The 21,765-nt window shown below is 42.6% G+C and overlaps 1 protein-coding gene and 1 long non-coding RNA gene across 2 annotated transcripts in view; one reads left to right on the forward strand and one right to left on the reverse strand.

Annotated features, from left to right (window-relative positions):
* Positions 1-8,144, forward strand: part of LOC144296869 (uncharacterized) — a 12,262-nt gene extending 4,118 nt beyond the window's left edge. The window contains exons 2-3 of the long non-coding RNA XR_013363808.1: positions 2,145-2,221; positions 6,861-8,144. This is a non-coding gene — a long non-coding RNA (uncharacterized LOC144296869). The remainder of the gene's footprint in view (positions 1-2,144; positions 2,222-6,860) is intronic.
* SPATS2 (spermatogenesis associated serine rich 2) overlaps positions 7,409-21,765 on the reverse strand; it is a 67,172-nt gene continuing 52,815 nt past the window's right edge. Inside the window, exons 8-12 of the mRNA XM_077870164.1 lie at positions 17,834-17,892; positions 13,883-13,992; positions 11,082-11,184; positions 9,632-9,846; positions 7,409-8,641 (exon numbers count right to left, since the gene is read on the reverse strand). Coding sequence (XP_077726290.1) covers positions 8,330-8,641; positions 9,632-9,846; positions 11,082-11,184; positions 13,883-13,992; positions 17,834-17,892 — 799 coding nt within the window. The 3' untranslated portion in view covers positions 7,409-8,329. The remainder of the gene's footprint in view (positions 8,642-9,631; positions 9,847-11,081; positions 11,185-13,882; positions 13,993-17,833; positions 17,893-21,765) is intronic.

Here is a 21,765-nt window from a genome sequence, read left to right on the forward strand (position 1 = left end):
TGTGAACACTGCCTGAGGCCTTCAGTCCGATCTGATTTAAGTGCCCTTTGGGCCCAGAGGCAGGTGTTCAGGCGGTTGGACGGCCCCAGCTCTCCTCCCCCTTCCACTTCACCTGGTCCCTCGGGGCAGACTTGCTTGGCCTATAGGGCCCCCCCAGGCCTCCTCCTTCCACCCCTCCCCCTACACATAGACACTCTGGAGGGGCAGGGCCCCACATCTAGGAGGCGGTGAGATGGGGCTGGGGAGGAGCTGAGAACTGAAGGGGGGGGACTGGGAGGTCAGGGAGCACCATAAGCCTCTTTCCTCTCCCATTCCCCCAACTCTTGACTCCTTGGGCCTCGGTTGGGAGTCACAGGGAAGGGAAGGTTGAGGGGGAGCCCTGTTCAGAGACAGCTCAAAGCCATTATCAAAAAGAAGAGACTTGGGAGGCTGCATTTTGGAGCTGCCGTGGGAGGCCTGTGGGAGTATTATCTACAAAAGGAACCAGGGGAGAAGGGAAGAGCAAAGCAGGGGAAAAAGCGCTCGACACAAAAGATGGAAAAAGCACCCCGCCCCCCAAAGCGCAGGCGGAGTCAGTCACTGTGTGCAGGGGGTGAGAGCAGGTGGCTGTCGAGGAACGGAGCCCGGGCCCCTCCCCTCGCCTCCCCTCCTCCCGCTCTCCCTCCTTTCTGGAGGTCCCCAGCTTTGCTTCCAGCCCGGCTCGCTCAGCCACGGTGGCCAGGCTCCGCCTAGCTGAGTTGAGCGGTGGGAAATCCTCGGGTTTTCAAGTCAGGCTGGCCTGGATTTGAATTCTGGCTCTGCCTCCAGTGACCTTGGCAGGGACAGGGACTTGCGCTGTTAATCTCCGAGAGCATCATCAGTTCCTTCATTTGTGAAATGATCGCTCCTCAAAGGCTTGGGATGAGCTTAGCAGGTGGTTGGGGTTGGTGCTCTGGGGCCCTGGCCCTGGGTGCTGGGAACATGGAATTGGGCTCAGGAGGAAGCCTCACCGAAGGTGCCCCGTCTCCAGCAAAACAAACGAACATTTTGGAAAATGTTGAGGCCTCCAGTACTTGGCCACTCCTTGGCTGTCTCATTCTGGGTCATTCCTTTTCTGTTAGTGGAGGATCCTAGCTCGTGTGAGTAAACCATAATAAATTTTCAAACAGGAGAATCCTGGAAGATCCATGGTTTTATTTACAGATACGGAAGCTGCTGTGTACCACGGGCTAGTAAGCGGAGGAACCAGATCTGAATCAAGATTTGACTAGGTTGACAGATTGTTACCGCGCCGCCTTGCTGGGGTGCTTTGTCCTGTCCTTGGGTGAACAGCCTATTCAAAGGGGACAGTATGGTCATTTTGATGAGCGTTCAGACTGTGACCTGTAGTGCGTGCCCACGGGGCACAGCAACCCGCCCGAGACTCAGTGGTGGTGGTGGTGGTGGTGGTGGGACGACGCTGCTGCAGTTGACTGCAGGCCCCACAGGCCCCAGGTGGGGTGGGCTGGGGTGAGGGGGTGGGGGAGGGGGAAGGGGAGGCCTACTGCAGTCCTGCCCCCGTGGCAGGCAAGGGAGCGGTCTGGGAAATCTCCATCTCAATCTGCGTGTTCTAGCAATACCAGAAAAACGGATTTGTTTGAAATCAAGTTATAGAGAAAGCCTAACTGGGTTAAGTTGAAGAGAGACATAAAAAGGAGACCTGACTTCTCCCTGAGGAATCAGAGTGGGTGGTATTTGTTCCTGCTGTTTTGACGGCAGTGAAGGGGCGGCGGGCTGGAGAACAGTTGTGCTGGTGGTAGTGATGGTGGGTGAGTTTCCTCACCCAGAAAGATCCTCGGGTAGCGGAGAGCGTCTCCCCCTTGGTGAGGAGCAAAGTAGGAAGCAAAGCTGCCTCAGCACCTGGATGGAAATAAGGTTCCCTGGCTGCCCCTGGGAGCCCCAGCTCCGGCCCCACTCCTGCATGCTGCTGTGCTGGACCCACCCAGGTCAGCTCCGCAGGCAGTCTCTGGCCCCCCATCCCCCAGCTCAGAAACCTGGGGAGGCTGTGCTTCCCTGGCAGGCCGAGAGGGTTACAGAGCTCACCCCCGGGGGCGGGTATGCACGCAGGAGGAAAGCTACAGAAGGAATAGGCAACCGTCTTTGTTTTGTTCTGTTTTTGTTAATAGGTCCGCGTGGCTGGAGATAGACGTCTTTCGTCTTTCGTACGCTTTAACAGGTCAGAAGGAAAAGGCAAGGCGCTCTGGTGAGTGAGTGTTCCACTTGGCACTGGCTAGCGTAGGGCAGGGCGCAGCGTTCTGATGCGATCTGATGCGATCGCAGCCCCCGGCTAGCCACCTGTTCTCACCCCTCCCTGACGTAGCTGCCACTGTGTCCCCGTTATAGTTCAGGGAGAGGCTCAAAGATGTTATCTGCCCAAGGTTCCTCGGTCTGTAGCTAGCAAGTTGTGAAGTCAGAATTAATATTCAAGTATTGGGCAGCCCGGGGTGGGGGTGTGCTCAGCGGTTTAGCGCCGCCTTCGGCCCAGGGCGTGATCCTGGAGACCGAGGATCGAGTCCCACCTTGGGCTCTCAGCATGGAGCCTGCTTCTCCCTCTGCCTGTGTCTCTGCCTCTCTCTCTCTCTCATGAATAAATAAAATCTTAAAAAAAAAATCAAGTATTGTCTCAAAAGTCTGGAGCCTTTCCACTCTCCCACACTCGTAGCCACCATGCACGCCTTCTTTAAAGAAAGTGGCTGAGGACAGAGCTGGAACCATTTATCTTTGCCTCGGAACTCAGCATAGTGCCCAGCACGCAGTCGGTGCCTCGATGTTTGAGGGGAAGAATGTGCTCAGGTGGCTAATGCAAGCACAAGTCCAGCCTGACTGAAGTTATGTTGGGGCTGGCACTAGGAACTGGCCAGAACAGCGACAAAACAGCTTCTTGGTTGGTGACCTCCAAATATGTACTGATTTGAACAGCTTTTTCTTCCACGTGTGCTGCCTTATGGATATAACCCCCATCACGTCGGACAAGGTGGGATGAACCCTATAAATCGGGCCAGACAAATCCTCCACTGATCTCCACAAGTATAGGTTAGTTCACAGACCTAATCATACACGCTGGCTGGCTTCTCCAGGTCACTCCCAACCTAAAATAGTTTATCCTGCTTTTCCCTATACATACATTCATACTCACATGACTGTACTCTGGTTTGGGATTCTGCAACATGAGGTCACCCTACACATAAGCCATGGAATGAAGGCCTGACCGTTCCTTGGTATAGTCGTACTGTAAGCAGAGGACCCAGCCCTAAGTGTAGTGCTTCCTCCACTGTGCTCACACCAGACAGGCGGGCTCCTTCATGCAACACTACTAGTTCTTGTTGCTTTATTGCATGTGTCAGCTCCCAACTAGTTTATTAATTTTTTTAGAAGATTTTATTTATTTATTCATGAGAGAAAGACACGGGCAGAGGGAGAAGCAGGCTTCCTGCAGGGAGCCCTATGTGGGACTTGATCCAGGATCCTGGGATCACTCCCTGAGCCCAAGGCAGATGCTCAACCGCTAAGCCACCCAGGCATTCCCCCAACTAGTTTAGCCGCCCCTTGAAGAGCTGCGGTTTACTTATCTTTACCTCTCCTCAGCTTCTAGGTTAGCAACTGTACAAAGCACTGCCAAACGTTGGTGAGAGTGTAAATCCATGCATCTTTAAGAGGACTCTTTGAATAACTATATGGCCCAGCAATTCCATCCTAGGAATCTACCCTGAAGACATACCCTCACAAGTAAAAAATTGTATTTGTATTATAAGATGTACATTTCAGCAATACTTGTAATAACAAAAAACCAAAATCATCATTAGGGATGGGTTAAACTAATTATAAGTTTGTACAATGGGATATCATGCAGGAACAAAGTATATTTATGAATACTGACATGGAAAGAGATCTAAGTTGTATACTTTTTTTTTTTTTAAGATTTATTTATTTGAGGGGGGTTGAGGGGAGGAGGCACAGAGGGAGAGAATCTCCAAGCAGACTCCCCACTGAGCGAGGAGGCTGACACAGTCTGATCCCAGGACCCATGAGATCATGACCTGAACAGAAACCAAGAGTTGGAGTAGGCCCTACCAACTTAGCTACCCAGGTACCCAGAAGTTGTGGACATTCTTATGATGTATGCGTGCTAGTATAGAAAATCTCCGGAGGGGTATACGAGAAACTTAGTGGCTGCCTCTGGGGAAGGGACAAATAGTCCATAGTGGGGTGGAGGCTTATTTTTCTCCACATATTCTTTTTTTTTTTTTTTTTTTTTAATAATTTTTTTTTTTAATTTATTTATGATAGGCACACAGTGAGAGAGAGAGAGGCAGAGACACACACAGGCAGAGGGAGAAGCAGGCTCCATGCACCGGGAGCCCGATGTGGGATTCGATCCCGGGTCTCCAGGATCGTGCCCTGGGCCAAAGACAGGCGCCAAACCGCTGCGCCACCCAGGGATCCCTCCACATATTCTTTTAAACTGTTTAGTTGTTGTTATTGTTTACCATTTATCTATATTGATTTTTCTCAAATACTAGCTATAAAAGAAGTGAAAAAAGCAAGTTATAGAGGAGTAGGCATAGTAGGATTCCCATTTATGTAAAAGAGAAAAATATATATTTGCGTGTTTGGATTTAAAAAATTTGTGGAAAGATATATAAGAAATTTATCAGTGATTTCTTCTGAGGAGTGGGACAAGGTAGGGGAGGATTTTTTATTTCCCATCGTGTATCCTTTTGTACCTTAAAAAAAAAAAACTTTTTTTAAAAAGTGAATTTTTAAATTGCCATCATTAAGGGGCTTAGGAAGTATTTGGTGTTTGTAATGAAGCCAGGCTAATTTAAATTTTCTCTCTCAAGTGGCATATAACTGACAGAACTAAACCACCTGAAGTTTCGGTCCTATCCCTAGGCTGGGAAAGGGCAAGACACTGATCCCTAAGCAAAGCAGAAAGGAAGGAAAATGACCATTAGGCAGGTCGTCTCGGAACACACAGCAGGCGGAGCCCCCTTCTCTTGGGAAGCTCAGAGCTATTACAGGGAGCAAGAAATGGGCTGTACAAAAAAATTAAAAAAAAAAAAAAAAAAAAGAAATGGGCTGTACGGTTCAAACTTAAGTCTAACTTCTCTTCACTGAAAAAAGTCCAACTGACAAATTTAGGAGAACATCTACAACACAAAATCCTAAAGGAATTATGGCTTAGATATATTGTTTTTAAAGAGAATTATCAAATGCATATTGTATCCTTGTTTTTTTATTTTTATTTTTATTTATTTATGATAGTCACACAGAGAGAGAGAGGCAGAGACATAGGCAGAGGGAGAAAAAGGCTCCATGCACCAGGAGCGTGACGCGGGATTCGATCCCGGGTCTCCAGGATCACGCCCTGGGCCAAAGGCAGGCGCCAAACCGCTGCGCCACCCAGGGATCCCTTGTATCCTTGTTTTATAAAAAAAAAAAAAATTAAAAGCCTATGTATCCATGGGTATGTGCACGTATATGCTCTGAAAAAGATCTATAAGGATAAATGCCAAATTACTAAGTAATTACTCTGAGGAATAGAATGGGAGGGTAGAAAACTTTAACTTTTTTTTAAAGATTAAAAAAAAAGATTTTATTTATGTATTTATGAGAGACACACACACACACAGAGGCAGAGACATAGGCAGAGGGAGAAGCAGATCCCTGTGGGGAGCCTGATGTGGGACTAGATCACAGGACCCTGGGATCACGCCCTGGGCCAAAGGGAGACGCTCAACCACTGAGCCAACCAGGTGCCCACTTTTTAAAGATTTTATTTGAGAGAGAGTGAGAGCTAGAGGGAAAATGCAAGAACACACAGAGGGAGGGAGCAGCAGACTCTGCTGAGCAGGGAGCCCCACGTGGGATTTGATTCCAGGACCCTGAGATCATGACCTGAGTGGAAGGCAGATGCTTCATAACTGAGCCACCAGGCGCCTCACTTTAACTTTTTTCTTTTACATTTCTGCATTTGCTATTTTATTTTATTTTATTTTAATTAATTAATTAATTTATTTTTTATTATTTGCTATTTTAAATGATAATTTTGGGGCAGCCCAGGTGGCTCAGCTGTTTAGCGCCGCCTTTGGCCCAGGGCCTGGTCTTGGGAGACCCGGGATGGGGTCCCACATTGGGCTCCCTGCATGGAGCCTGTTTCTCCCTCTGCCTGTGTCTCTGCCTCTTTCTCTCTCTATGACTCATGAATGAATAAATAAAATCTTTAGAAAAAAAATGTTAATTTGTAATTAAAACCAAAATGTAAAAATAAGGTGTAATTTTGGTATGACATTTTATGATCATACAAAAAATCCTCAAATATTTCTCTATAATGAGATTTTAATTTCAACATCAAGGTGGGTTTTTTTTTTTTTTCCCCTTAACTAATCTTCCCCCCCACTGTGGGGCTGGAACTCATGACCCTGAGATCAAGAGTCACACACTCCACAGACTGAGCCAGCCAGGCACCTCTCTTCAAGGTGGTTTTGATAAACATGTGGCCTCCCGTCCACCTAGGAGGTTAAATACAATCTCACCTGGTTACAGGGATAGACCTTACAATCCTTCAAGGTTACTTCAATCTCTGGATTTTTCTATAAACTACAGGGAAGCAATTAATCAGAAAGGCAGGGCTTTTCACTGACACTCAGTGGGCTGATGGGTGTTGCTGGACAAATTCCCCAAAATAAGGTGATCAGCCCTTTAGAAAATGGCTTCCCAGTATTCCTTGACTACTTTTTTTTTTTTTTTTAACCGAGACACACATACACACACACACTCTCTCTCCTCTCTCTCTCTTTCTCTCTCTCAATCTGTTCACCCAACCTGAACCCGGGCAGCAGCTAGCTCAGCTGCAGCTGAAGAGCCAAGGGAAGCCCTGAGGCAGCGAAGTTCTGCACCACTGCCGCTTACAGCCTGGACTTCAGACTCCAGAGGACAAATGCTGGAGAAGGAAAAAGCTCAGCTGTTACTCAGTCATGGATGCTGGGGGCGGTGTGGGGTGGAGGGGTCTGGCCCCAGTGCCACCTGCTAACATGCAGTAGCTCAATTATACCGTTACATTCACTACTCCTGTCAAGGGGCAGGCAGCAGAGGAGAGAGGGTAGCCCAGGAGAGCCATTGGCAACGGTGGTTTTTCAAAACTGGCATGCCTCCCTTGGAAAGTCACTGTTCCCTATACTATGAATCCTGTCCCGCAACAACAGCTGCATTTGCTCATGCTGGCCTTCACATTTTCATCTGGTTCCAAAGCTAAGCGGTGGACAAATGACTCAGGAAGCAGCCACCTTAATTTAACCCCCCAAACAAGCTGCCCAAGATACCTCTACCCCACGAGGCCCAAAGAAAACCAGATAATGAAACGGAGGCATTTGCTGCTGTGAAACAGAGATGGGAACATTTACACAGTTGTTTTTATTTATTCAACTATAAAGGCCGTGGCCATTTTTTGATGGGTAACACCTTAGATCAACACTAATTATATTGCTATAAATGTGGTTGAGGATCAGAATAGGATTCAGGAACAAGGGGAAACAATAACAACAAAAATCTTCAAACATTGAAACAAAGAAATACTTTTTTTTTTTTCCTTTAATTAAATGCTACTTTCCCGTAGACTTCCCTAGACTGGTCTGCAGTCTAAGGTGACAGGAAACGAGGCTGTGGGCATTCTGAAGAGACTGCAGGTGAAGCTACGGTGCCAAGCAGGAGACTGAAACCCTGATCTGAGTGTCAATCTCAAGCACATTCTGGGAGCAGAGGCAGATTCTCAGTTTCTAGTGTTCTTTCCTTTTCACCAACTGAATTTTCCCTTCTCGGGCTAATTCAGTACAGTACACAAGCCCCTCGCTGCGCTTCCTGGTTACACTGTCGTGTAGAGGGCACCGACTGGGATGTGTGGCTTCTGCTTTGGCTGGCAAGGCAGCTGGCCCAGCCCTGACCCACCTCCCCCTGAGAGCCTGTACAGAGGGAGGGGCTGAGGAAGGCCTCTTCCGGCAACTGAAAGGTGCACCCAGAACGGCACTGATGACCCTCGGGAAACCTGGCATCAGTTGCCCGTGATTCCTGGTGGAAATGACCCATCAGAATCAATCCATAACATTGGGAAAGGTCAAGGGAATAAACACCTTTCCCTCCAAAAACAGTAAAAGAGAAAATGAGGAGAGAAGAAACCAAAAATATTTAGAATGGCATAAAAAGTGATATGCGTAAACTTCTTTTTGTTATTACATCTAACTATAAGTTTCCTAAGAAGTCCAGTTACCAAGTTGAATTGTGTGGGATAGAGGAGGGAGGCCAACTGGAACTGCCCTCAAGAGTTCACAGCCCCAAGCTGAGAGGTCCTAGGTTTGCGCTGGGGGAGCCCCTTTTTGAATGAGGGCTTGGGTGGGCTGGGCTCCATGCTGGCTCCAGTTCCATTGGTCCCTGCAGAGTGGGCCTGGCCCCGCTCACTAATGTTTCCTGATGCCTGGGTTGGAGCGCTCTGATACCTGGAACCAGATGAATACCATGAGCTATTTCTGTAACGGCCCACACTGTCATGTCGCCCTTGGTTCATCGGGTCATTGGACTTTTGGCCTTGTGGCCTGTAGCCTTGTCCTCCTCGTCTGTTCCCTGGCAATACCTGAGGAAAGAAGAATACAATGTTCAAAGCACTCTGGCATTATGGCACCCTGTCTGTTCCAGTTCAGCTTACAGGAGTATTCCAAAAGCCTAAATTGTGGTATCCCATGCTCGGGACTCAGCTATCGCTAAGACTCCCAAAATTCTGTCAGCCAATCCAACCTAGCCATGGCACCAGAATTAATAAATCCTTCCCTACTTTTGCCCCACCTTTCACCCCTAGGCTCTCCACCTGGCGTTCACTTTTCTTTAGCTGGGCAAGTATCTTATCACATGTCTGAACTCTGCAGATCACAAGCCCTTGGTAAAGACAATGAACATCTGGAATAATAAAATAGACATCATTGTAATCTGTTTTGCTATACATCATTGAACCATAGATGAAATCATGCTGCTCTGACATTCAGGACATCTTTCACATTACAAACCAGAAAGCTGCTGGCATGGGGTGTTATTTTTGTCCTCTACTTTCAATGTAATACCAGTTCTGCACAGCGCTGCTTTGAATTGATCTTGTGTATCTTCTTCAAGCCAAGAAAAGAAACTACGGATTATGCTTCAACTTTCTGGTGTTTGTTCTCCAACACCACCAGGTTCACACTCTCCCTCCCTGATATATTCCACACTGTGCTTCTATAGAGTTGCTGCTTCAGATGCACTCTGGTGAACCTGCCACTGTGGTGCTCCTCTACCTCGAGATGGGTGCATGACTCCCTGTGTGACTAATTACCAGGCAATACTACCTACAATAGCTAGGATCGCCGCCAACATCAGAAAGTCAGCAGTCTTGGCAACAGGAAATCTAGCTAGCTGGTGGTTTGGAACAAATGTGCCAAATGCTTTCTCTGGAACTAACTGGGCCTGGAGAGATTCAAAATAGGTGTGGAACGGGCATCGAGAGAGGAAGGTAATGTACTGAGCTGTCAGCATTTAGACTGTAATGATCCGGTTACTTTCCTCCATAACTGGCTTACTGTGGAACCTGGGTTACCTCTCGATGAGGCTGGTAGGGCCGGCCACTGGGGTTTGCTATGGCTGCAGGCGTCTCTCCTGGTGCCGAGTTTTTCTTGTTAGCACTTGTAAGGCTGGTTGCAGAGGCACAGGTGGAAGAGGAAGCAGCAGAGGCATCACATGGGCTACTCAAGGACACAGATGTAACTGAGCTACATCGAGATCTGGTTGAGTAGCTGTTCTTTGGATGGGACACTGAACAAAAACACGAGAAGTATGTTGTCATATGATGGAAGAGCATAATGGGTAAGGTTTTTCCTATTTCTCCATTTCACAATAAGCAATTTAAGACAAAGAACTGTCTGCTTGAGTAGTTGTAAAGATAAGCTTATAAAATGGGTAACAGGAAGCAAAATCTCTGCTTTCTTCTTCCACTCCTTCCAAACCCCCACTTCTTTGCTTTTTTTTTTTTTTCTTCAAGTTTTTATTTAAATTCCAGTTAGTGAATCCCCACTGCTTTGTAAGGGAACTGCTCAGAGACAGGAGAACAGTGTGAGATCGGAGAAACCGTTCCCCCACCAACTAATGACTCCTCAGCATTTCCTACTAAACTCCTGGCTACAGCTCCAGCAGCTGACTAAGCCTAGGAACAATAGTATGGGCCATATGTTCAGTTTCCTATGCAGGAACATTTTGAAGTACTGACTTGACAAAGAAAGAAAGAGGTAAATAAAAAGCTAAATGCTTTTTTTAAAAAAATTTGTATGATACAAGATATAAATAACCAAGATTAGTTAAATATGAACAGAACTAGTCTTTATAACATGTATCTTCTCAAGGTTTTTTCTGCAAAAATAATCCCAAATTCAAAATACCAATGTATCTGAAAAATATGAATATTTTCACTTCAAACTTTGTCAGAATTCAATGACTTAAAACAGCCTCTTACATATTTTTCTTGATTTTAAGCCTGGACTGATGTTGAATTCACAATCACTGCTCTAGGTCCAACTTCACTTTTATACTGACACAGAAAGAACAAAGGAGCTGGGCTCAGGGTTTAACTGGTGCATCCCTATAAGCTCTCACCTTAGGGGACGGCTCCCCCTCCCCTTAAAGCCAGGGGAGGGGGAGCACACCTGGCACACCTACTCTGTGCCAGGCCAGGCAGATATCATTATCTCTCCAGTTGGGAGAGGAGTGAAATGAAGTTCCAGAGGTTAATATAAAGGCAACGATTCAAACTTGGTCTGACTCCAGAGCCTCAGAACATTGCAAATTTAGGGAGCTGGAAAACACCCATCTTCTGAGCTCAAAGAATTTGCATCCAGTGACTAAAGTATCTCAGAATTACTTTTCACAAAAACAAGCAAACAAACAAAAACACAAGAGTCATTAAAGACGAATCCGTGGAGAAGCCACAACTTTGGTCTCTGATGGGTGGTCTTCTCATTACCACCTTTAGCACCCAGAATCCCTCTCCATCTCACCTTGTCCAAATGACTCAATGTCCTTCTTTAGAGTCTCTACATCGCAGGTGAACCGAGCTACTCGTCCCAGATCCTCATCATATTTACGCTCACTAACAAAGTGCTGGAGAAAGGACAAAGAAGAGCCTCCAGGTGAGACAAGCAGGATACATGGGAACCAGAGCTTGCTATAGAGAGATGAAACAGAATTGTTTTCCACTGTCTTCTTTTTTACTGCTTCAAATTTTGCAAAATGGCCATTATATTACCTATGCTGGGTGACTGACGAAAATTCAGTCATTTCCTTAAGGCCCAAAGAGAAGTCTATTGGGGAGCTTTATGAAATGCTACATCATGGCCAAAGTCCATTAGGTATAAATCAAGAGAAATAAATTATAAAGATAGAAGAAAAAGTTTATAGTAGAGGGCCATCTTTCCACTATTGGCTACTCTCTATATTGTTCCATTTTATACCAAAGCCCAGAGGCAGCAAAAATGCTCATAAGTTACAATAATGATTCCATGTAAATAGATGGCTTGGTGTTTTTTAATAGGGACTTCCTTAGGAAACCCGCTTCATCCCTTTATAAAGTAGGATTTGTTATAGTCCTTGAAGTGGTGACAACTTCCTGAGGTGGAAAATCATTCGTGTGAAAAGCCAACCTTGCAAATGAGAAAGGTTTGTGCTGCAAATAATTTAATCCTTCTAAGCAGACTGTACTGAGAAGTAACCAACCCCTCGGGTCAAAACTAGCTAGAGACTGTGGGACGAGAAACATATCAAGAATAAAGCGCTTCTGGGGGTGTCTTTCAGTAAACAATCTCCAACGTAGCTTGACATAATTTTTTTTTCCCAGATGAAAAGGAGGCGAAAAAGAAAAGTTAAAAAGGCCTAGATATAATTTACAAGAATTGAACTCTCAGGCAGTCCTCTAGTAGGTGATCTAATTCCACTTTGGATTTTCAAGGGTTACAATCAAATGCATCAGAATCCCTGGGATGGATCTACAAGCAGTAAAATGGGAAAGGAGACATCAAAATTCCCTCTGAGCCTTGAAGTCCTAAAGCTTCAGAGTACACTTTGGCTTAGGAAAGCACATGAAACTCTAACATAAAGCCTTCAGACATTAATATCAGTCAGAGTAATTCTGAAACAAATTCTAGGGTTTGTTGAGCCAGAGACATAACAGGAATGACGGAAATAAAATGATCTGGAAATAAGACATTTAACTTGCACAGCACCCACTTCAGTACACTGAAAACGTGGAGAGAAACAGATCCTTAGTCAGCCTGCAGAAATATTTCTAGCAGCTTTTTAACCATGTGGGAAGGAGAACAGATGAAGCCTGTGAGAGCCAGAACTCTCGTCTAATTCCAAAGGGGTTTCCGGCTTCTCCCAGATAGTTGAATGAGACTGACTAGCATCAATGTGAAACGACGTTCTGTAATTTTTAGTAATATAGTTCTAGTTAATCAGAAACGGTAATTTCATATTGGCATTACTTTGCTATTTCAGCCCAACAGAGTCTAAGGGGAAGGAGTTAAAGACTGGGTCAGAACAGTAACAAGGATACCTGAAAAGGCTTAGATGATTTTCCACCTGCTTTTATTTTACAAAGACTGTGAAATCACCTCTGAGACAAGCATTCCTCTTAAAGATGGCAGTAAGTCTCATGCGTTTAGAAAGAACAGAGGTTAAGGACTCAGGAGAAGGGACAGACAACTCCTCTTGTTCACACAGCTCACAAGTTATAAACAATCATTTAGAATGCCAGTGTCCACAGCTACCCATGAACACCTCAACCTCTTTCAGGCTTCTACCCTTAGTCTCAGAAACATTGTTCTTTTATATAAAGAATTTAAGATATAGGAGTGTTGAACCTAGGTCATCTTTATAAACAGATTACAATATAATCAACATCTCAAACTGCTCACTTTTCTCATAAAATCAGAATCAACCAAAAAACCATTTAAGTATTTACTGAATACCCACTATGTGCCAAGGCACTATACTGGAGTTATGCTAGTTCCTGCCACTGTAAAGTTCACAATCTAGTTGGGAAGACAGATCAGTCAAATAAACACAAAATGATAAGTATGCTATGAAAGCACAAAGTAGGGGATAAGACAGGAAAGTCAGGAAGGATGAGCAGGTCACAAGTCCCCTGTGTGCTGGGAGTGGGAGTTTTGTTCAGATTGAAAAGCATATGCAATAGCCTTCTAGCAGGAGGGAACAGAATATGTTTATGGAAAGGAGAAGCTAAGATGGCTAGAGTATAGAGAACAAGGGGCAGAGAGGGCATGGTGTGAAATGAGATGGTGGCAGAACCAGACCCTGCACAGCCCTACAGGCCATGTTAAGGATTATAGTCTTTATCCTAAAAGCAATGAAATGTTTGAAGCAAGTGACTGTAGCGTGAGGAACAGATATGGAGGACTGGGGAAGGTGGGCAGTGGCAAAGTGGGGGGTGGAATCAGTTAAAAGGCTATGATGGAAGTCCAAGCGAGATAATAGTAGCTTGACCATGATGGTGGTGATGGAGATGGGGAGAAAAGGTCAGATCTGAGATTTAGCAGGAGGTCAAATGGACAGGATCTGCTGATAGATTTAATATGGGAAAGGAGAAATTTGCTAAGGTTTCCAGGTTGGACACCTGGATAGATGACAGCACCACTTATAGAGAAAAGGAACACGGAAGAGGTCCAGGTTTGAGAGGAGAAGATTTTGAGTTCAATAATTAGGCATGGCCATGAATTATGGAGATTTGCTGCTTTAGTCCCCGAGGATAAGAAGCAAGGCAGAAAGGAGAAGGAAGTTTTACCTTGATATCAGCTCTGAGCTCAACCAATTGCTCCTCTGACATTCGAACAGCCACATCAGTCATCTTCTTTAGAAGTTCAGCTTTCTTTTGTCGGCTGAGCAAAATTTCCACTATGGAGAAAAAGAGAGTATGACTCTTACATTCTGCTAAACAGGATAAAGAAAAATTGGAAATATGGGCCTTACAGTATGTATTTGGACAGCCAAAGGCTTAGCTGCCCACCCATCCAGAAAATGAAAATATCAAAGGTCCCGTTTCCACTTTCTTGAGGGACTCTGAAGTCAGTTAAATGGTAAACACTTTTTATGAATCATAAAGACTCATAAATCATTTGTCATTTCTCTTTCTCCTCAGTTAAAAAATTTTTTTATCAAGCAACATATAAATTAAAACAGAAAATATGTACCCATGGTAAAAAAAAATTCACCTAGAATAAATGGGTGTAAGATGAAAAGTAAAAGCGCCCCTCCGACCTCTGATTTTGTAGTTCCCTTCCCGGTAGAAAAATCAATGTTAACAATTTCTTATGTATCCTTCCAAATGTATTCTATGCATACACAGCAAATCTCTGTCCCTTTCCCCTCTTTTCACGAATGGGAGTATATCATATACATGATCTTTTCCTTTACCTTAGCTATTTTTACTTAACATATCTCAAAGTTCACTCCCTATTAATACGCTGGATCTCCCTCACTGCTAACAGCCACACTGTATTCTACTATGTGGCTATACTATCATTATTTACCAAGTCTCCTAATGGTGGACATTTAGGTTGTTTATATAAGAAGTATATTCTTAGGCATGCTCCCAGATATATAACTCAGATATGGCCATCAAAGACAACAGACAATTTGAAAAAAAAAAAAATCTTTCAGAGTAGAGAACCAGGGGATACAGAGGACAGGAGCCAAAGAAACCCTCCAAGGAAGCAGAACCAGGAGCTGCCATATGAACCAAGGAACTTTCTCTACCCAAGGGCAGGGACTCTGCTATTCCTGTCTAGTAAGTTTGGATCATTGCTTTCCCAGGTGGGAATTTTTACTATAATTATTCTCTTCTTTCTCTATCTGTATAATATTGGAGAAGGGGGCATTTAGCTTTTCTTTTAACATATGGGATCCCAGACCACAACATGCCATGTTCAGACCTGTCAAAAGATCTGAAATTACCCAGCAGTTCTGGACTTTCAGCTGAATATATTAACTAGATGAGTCTTTGGAGGTACTGCCATTGAGGAGGAGGTTGAGTGTGTTCCCAGTTTTCTTTTCTTTTCTTTTTTAAAAGGGACGTTGGGTAGCTGAGGGGTGGATTGTAGCAAAGACTGTTAGCCAATTGCATATCCATTCTCCTCTTCCTCTTACTGGAAGTCCAATGTTTTGGGTACCAATCTGCTTAGGTAAAACTCTACATTTCCTGCCTTTGCTACAGATAAGATAGTCATGTGATATGGTTTGGTCACTGAGATCTAAGCAGAACTCACGGGGTGAGGTTTACTAGGATAACTATTTATTTATTTAGTTTTAAAGATTTTATTTATTTATTCATTCATGAGAGACACACAAAGAGGCAGAGACACAAGCAAAGGGAGAAGGAGGCTCCTCATAGGGAGCCTGATGTGGGACTCAATCCCCAGACCCAGGGATCATGCTCTGAGCTGAAGGAAGACGCTCAACTGCTCAGCCACCTAGGCATCCCTACAGGAAAACTCTTTAAAGGAGTCTTAGCCAGCATGTAACATTTTGCCTCTCCTCAACTGGAGCCTTAGGAAGTATCTTTTGACCATAAGCACACTCCGAGGATGGATGGGTACAAAAACAAAGAAGCCTGGGTTCCTCATGTCATTTTGGGGATGTCTTGCCGGCCCTAATCACTTACCTCTGGACCTTTCATTTCATGGGAGAAAAATAAATTCTCGTTTATTTAGGCCATTCTGTTACATGCAAACTCAGTTCCTAACTGTTATACATAGAATCCTGTAACCTACTTAGAAATTAGCCAAATTTATGTTAGAAAATAAATAGAATTTTCCAAGAGCTACATCAGGTATTCCAAAGAGCTGAATGTCTTCAGCAATTTTGCTTAACCTGACTGCCATGTGTATGCCACCCATGGGTTTTGCCCCTCCCCAAATCTGATTAATCCCCTTTACCAATAAGTGAGGAATGTGCCTACAAAAGTTTCTTGACACCAAGGTCCAATAGCTACAAATGATCTACTTGGTCTGGCTCCCAAGATAAAACCTATCTGCCATTTATGTCAAATTTACTTGCTTCTCAGCTACCATACTCTAGGATTCTAAGACAAAATCATAGATCCCAACATGGAGGAAATGTGTCAAGATCTCCATACATATCAGAGGACCCAATTACATAACTTTGGACAAGTCACAGTTTTTCCAAAGGACTAGTTTTTTCATTTATTGAATGAAACACAGGAAAATCTAATTACCTCATAAGGTTAATGTGAAGATCCTAGATAAATGAGTTTTAAAAACTCTAAGCTGTCAAGTACTATGAACATATAAATTAATAAAACGATTATGTGTAAAAAAGAAAAAGAAGCACCTTCTTGATAGTATTGGTAAAGGAGTAATTACATTTAGTGACATTGAGAACCAAGATTTTTAGCATGAGAGAAAGGAGATACAGATATACAATTGATGAAATTAAGTAACACTCTGTATGTCTTAATTTGATAAAATAAGATTGACCATGAATTCATAATTAGTTGAAACTGGATGATGGCAGTTAATTATATTAGCCCTTCTATTTGAAGTACGCTTGGAATTTTCTATAAAAGTTCTATTTTTTAAAAAAACATCTTCTCAAATGTAAGGATTATATCGTTTTACTAGTTCATCTGAAACTTCATCTTCAAAATACAACACATAAGTATAAGAATGGAGTGAAATTGTCACATTTAGACATTTCAGGATATACCACTCGATTTAAATGAAATATCACCTCTGAAAAACAGTAGAGTACCTGTTCGACATTTCAGGTCAAAACTGAACTCAGCTCAGTGCCTCCTCTGACCCATGACCATAAACACAAATGATTTAATTGTGAGTCATCATCTCAACCTATTTCCATTCTTACCAGTTTGAGAGCAGGTTAAAAGAAACAGCCCTCCTAATTACAAATCTAGCATTCAACTCATGAAGGTAAAATCTGCTGCTGAAAAGCCCCAGATCAATGCCTTTGTAGAAGCTGCAATTGACATTCTCTTCTTTTCATACAGCTGTGTATCTTTTACCTAACCTTTAACAGAAATGACAAAAAACAGGTATCTGGTTTTTCGCTACAAAAACCTCACAGATTACCCAAGTTAGACTCTACTCTTTCAGAATCTTTTAGTAAGCTTTCAAGGAACCCTAGTCATGATATCCTAAAATCTTGTATCATTGACTTCCCCAACCTGACGATCACAGACACTGAGTGAAGACTGTTCTACAAATCGAGAAAACAAAGAAAGTTCTGAGGTACGTAATGACAGTAATGTTTACACTAATGTGTGGGTAACCCTGGGAAGTCTCTTCTGATTATGCCAAACATTTTTTGCCAAGTAAAAAACAAAAAAACAAAGAAACAAAAAAACAAAAAAACCAAATGGACTTGTTCAATCACTGAAAGCTACAAACAAAATAAAACAAAACCCAGGCACCTGGAAGGATACTTTCTTCCCCTAAGTTGATGCTGTGGTGGTAGATACCATGATGCAGTGGACTTTACATTCAAAGTACTAAAATTCAAAAATATTATAAAAACAGGTTCTTACAAAGTTGTTTCACTTGACAGGATTCAAATGCCAGGGCAATACAACTGCTCAAGATTGTATAAATAAATAAGTAAACTCTTATAGTGGCTGGCATTTATATGGAGCTTTTGTTATGAGGGTTGGAAGGCAGATATCTACTAACTGGCGATAGCTTTAACTACAGATCAATCTTACTTGCTTCAGCTTTCACTTTGTCCATTTCAGCAAGCAATGCAACTTCTCGATCCATTAAACTAGGAAAAGACAAAGGGAAAAAAGGTTTGATCAGAAACTCAAACAGATAAATAGCACATTGTTAACAGTGGAGAGAGACTTAGAGTTTGTTCACTAAAAGTGTACTACAAAGGAAACCTTGCGTGGACCACATAAAAATTCTGTCTCGCTCTCAGCAAAGAATATTTTAAGGATTCCAATAAACAGACCTAATTTCCTTTTATTTCTATGTATTACAGTAAACCAGTAGCTAGAAATACAAGAATTGAGAACCAGTAGGTGGCAGTAGCAAGCTACAGAACAATTCTCACTAATTCTGTGCTAAAGCAAATGTCCTTATGGAAGTTACAAATTTCCACTTCATGCTCTGATGTTTTAATTTTATATTTTGGTCTATAAAATTGGACAGCTTTGCTTCTAATACATTTTACAAGGCAATACTCCTTCTAGGGCATGATAAATTTATTCACAGTAAGGATCTGTACACTCTCAACATTTTACCACAGTTGTACTAAGTCACTGACACTTTAGTCTTTTTTAAAAAAAACACTATTTGAATTCCAGTGAGTTAAAATACAGTGTAATATTAGTTTTAAGTGTGGAATACAGTGATTCAACACTTCCATACATCCCAGGGTGCTCATTACAAGTGCCCTCCTTAATCCCCATCACCTGTTTAGACCTCCCTTCCTCCCAACCCCCTTCTGGTTTGTTTTCTGTAGATTAAGAGTCTGTTTCTTAGTTTGTCTCTCTCTCTCCATTTTTTCCCTTTGCTCCTTTGTTTTGTTTCTGGTACTTTAGTCTTTAGAAGGCAAAGTAATTAAAAGACATATATACACTGTGCTGGTTTCAGGTAGGCTTTTTATAGAAAAAGAACATTAAATGGGTAATTAGAATTTTCTCCACTGCAAATGTAAATGGTTTGAAGGGACAAAAAACTTTCTATGTCCTTATAAAAGAGTCCACCGCCTTCAACATATATAAAGACAGTAGTCTGTCCTATTCTTCAACCTCTGGATACCAAGTTAATTTTCCTTACTGTATTGGTTTTATCAGTTATGAAAGAAAAAATCTAAAATTTTAATGTCTACACAGACAGGAAAATGTTCTGACTCTCTTCAAATTTGCTATTCATTCTGATTTCCCCTTTTGAATAGGAATGTATCTATGGGGTTAATAAAAGATGTACTCTTGTTTATGACTGTAAAACTAATCATACATACATATATACACATACACATATATGAATACTGATTCAATTTAGCTCACTATGTAATGATGTTACCACCAAGTAGTTAATACAGAGACTACAGTGTGAGGTATACAAAAAAAGGATAAGGCAGGGTGGGGTGGGTGGTCAATCCCTCAAGGAGCAAAATCTTTTGTAGTGAAGTGCCAGAAAACATAGGCTTAATAATTATTATGCATATTAATAAATAGACTTGTAATGAAACAAATTTGGCTGGCATATTAATCCAAAAGCACCAGACTGGAGAGAAGATCCACACTCTTACAGGGTAATAATAATACTTTAAGAAAGCATTTCCCAGGGGATCCCTGGGTGGCTCAGTGGTTTAGTACCTGCCTTTGTTTGGCTCAGGGCGTGATCTTGGGGTCCTGGGATCGAGTCCTGCATCAGGCTCCCTGCATGGAGCCTGCTTCTCCCTCTGCCTATGTGTCTGCCTCTCTCTGTGTGTCTCTCATGAATAAATAAATAAAATCTTTAAAAAAAAAAAAAAAAAGCGTTTCCCAAACCTTGGCAATATTTTGCTCCAAGAACTCTAGCAGCATTTGGAATGCCTAAAAGCAAAACAAAAGCACAACTGCGACAGGAGCTGCCAGGCCTCAATTTTGACACTACCCCTTTTCTGTTGCCGAATCACCTTAAGATGCAGACACTGTGTCCACCAGATGACAAATCTGTCTCTGGCAAAGCTGGTAAAATATTTATTAAAAGACTTCAGCAAACAAGTAAGCTTTCTGCAGCTTACAATTTTTATTATGAAAAACAAGAGTGTCATATGACATGTTTAGCAAGAAAAAAGTTCTGCACAGTCACAACCAGACTTTTCTGTGGTAGTAGGAGCCAGAAGTACATTGTGTTGGCTTTTTTCTTTTTCCCTGTAGGAATGACTAGGATCCATTTAAATAAACTCTGTTTTTCAGTGGACTCACTGGTGATCACAAGGAATTCAGAAGCAGTTACATGGACAGTCATCTGATCATGCCATGAAGAAAAGTTTACTTTTTCATGCCAAAAAAACCCCACTAAAAAGCAGTAATTGCTTCTATTTCTTGATTGTTTGTGATGTCTTGCCATCTATTGGTAACACCTATTGAGAGGTCCTGTGATGTCAGCCAAGAATTAAACAGAGGAATCTACTGGTTAACTGAGGTTGTTGGGATGCTTTCTCAGAAAAAAGCCTAATGAATATTTGCAACTTTCCTTAAATTTTCACAAGTCTTTATTGTACAAAAATGAATAAATGTTAAAATATAAATGGCAACGTTAGCTGACTGTAGTATAAGTGCTGACATTAAGCTTTTCATTGCTGAGATCTCCATTTCAAAGACATCTCAAATAAACAGACTGCCAGCTACACAACACAGCCAGGCTGCCCCACACATGAAGTCTCTCTTTGAGAAAGCCCTGAGTGACCCACATAACTTGAGTGGCCCTACTTTTTTTTTTCCTTCCAATGCTTTAATTCTTGCTCTTGTTTTAAATTCATCAGTAAAGAGTGAGCCCACAAAATCTCAGGAAACCTACCATTAACCCCCAAAAAGGCATTAACGCTATGTCTGTTCTCTATTTAAGCATACCCTGCTGTGCAGCCCTGGGCATGCCATGTACCCTCTAGGACATGTAAATAATAAACCCTATGTTTTTTACAAAGTTCTCTAATAGGCTAAGGCGTGTCTTGCAATCATAAGAAGCAGGAGGGCTGATCTAGTCATAATACAGCTTAAAAATGGGCTCATCACAAGTAATGTGGGGCCCAGGTCAGTGCCACCCAGCATCTCTGATAGCATCACCAGTATCATAGTCTGAGATTGATACAAAACAATATAATAGTAATTTTCTTATTAAAAGTACATCACAGGGATCCCTGGGTGGCGCAGCGGTTTGGCGCCTGCCTTTGGCCCAGGGCGCGATCCTGGAGACCCGGGATCGAATCCCACATCAGGCTCCCGGTGCATGGAGCCTGCTTCTCCCTCTGCCTATGTCTCTGCCTCTCTCTCTCTCTCTCTCTGTGACTATCATAAATAAATTTTAAAAAAATTAAAAAAAAATTAAAAGTACATCACATAATATATTGCAATTGTGTAGAATGACCATGTTTTTAGGTCATCCATTATGTAAAGCATTTAGAAATGACATGTCATGATGCCTGCGACTTCCAAATGGTTCCACCAAAACACAACACACACACACACATTACTATCCTAGCATCTTTTTTGTATCTTTGAAAGTTTTCATAATAAAAAATTAGGGAAACACACTGTATCACCAAATAGGTAGAGAAGGTGTGGGAAGAGTTCAAAAGTGAGAAATATGTTAAGCATAAAGATAAATAGCAAAGACTTTTAAAAAATAATTAAAAACTATAGTTTACTGTAAGACAGCTTTCTAACAATGTGTAAGCTTAAGCTCAAGTTTTTCATCTGTTCCTAAGCTAAACAGCGGTCCCCGAATAGATCTGTGGCCAAGAGATTCAAAAGTACCTGCGGTTTGAAGTAAAAGTTTTTAGAGGCCATAAATGCAAGCAATGAGTCCTCTCAGAAAGTGATGAAAGACTCACTCAGAAGGTCAGATTTTCTCTTACCTTGCCAGTACATGAGGGCACTAAGTTCAAAACTGTTCTCTCAAGGTTTTCTTTATTATTTTTAAA

The sequence above is a fragment of the Canis aureus genome, chromosome 25 (assembly GCF_053574225.1).
Source record: "Canis aureus isolate CA01 chromosome 25, VMU_Caureus_v.1.0, whole genome shotgun sequence".
Classification (NCBI taxonomy): domain Eukaryota; kingdom Metazoa; phylum Chordata; class Mammalia; order Carnivora; family Canidae; genus Canis; species Canis aureus.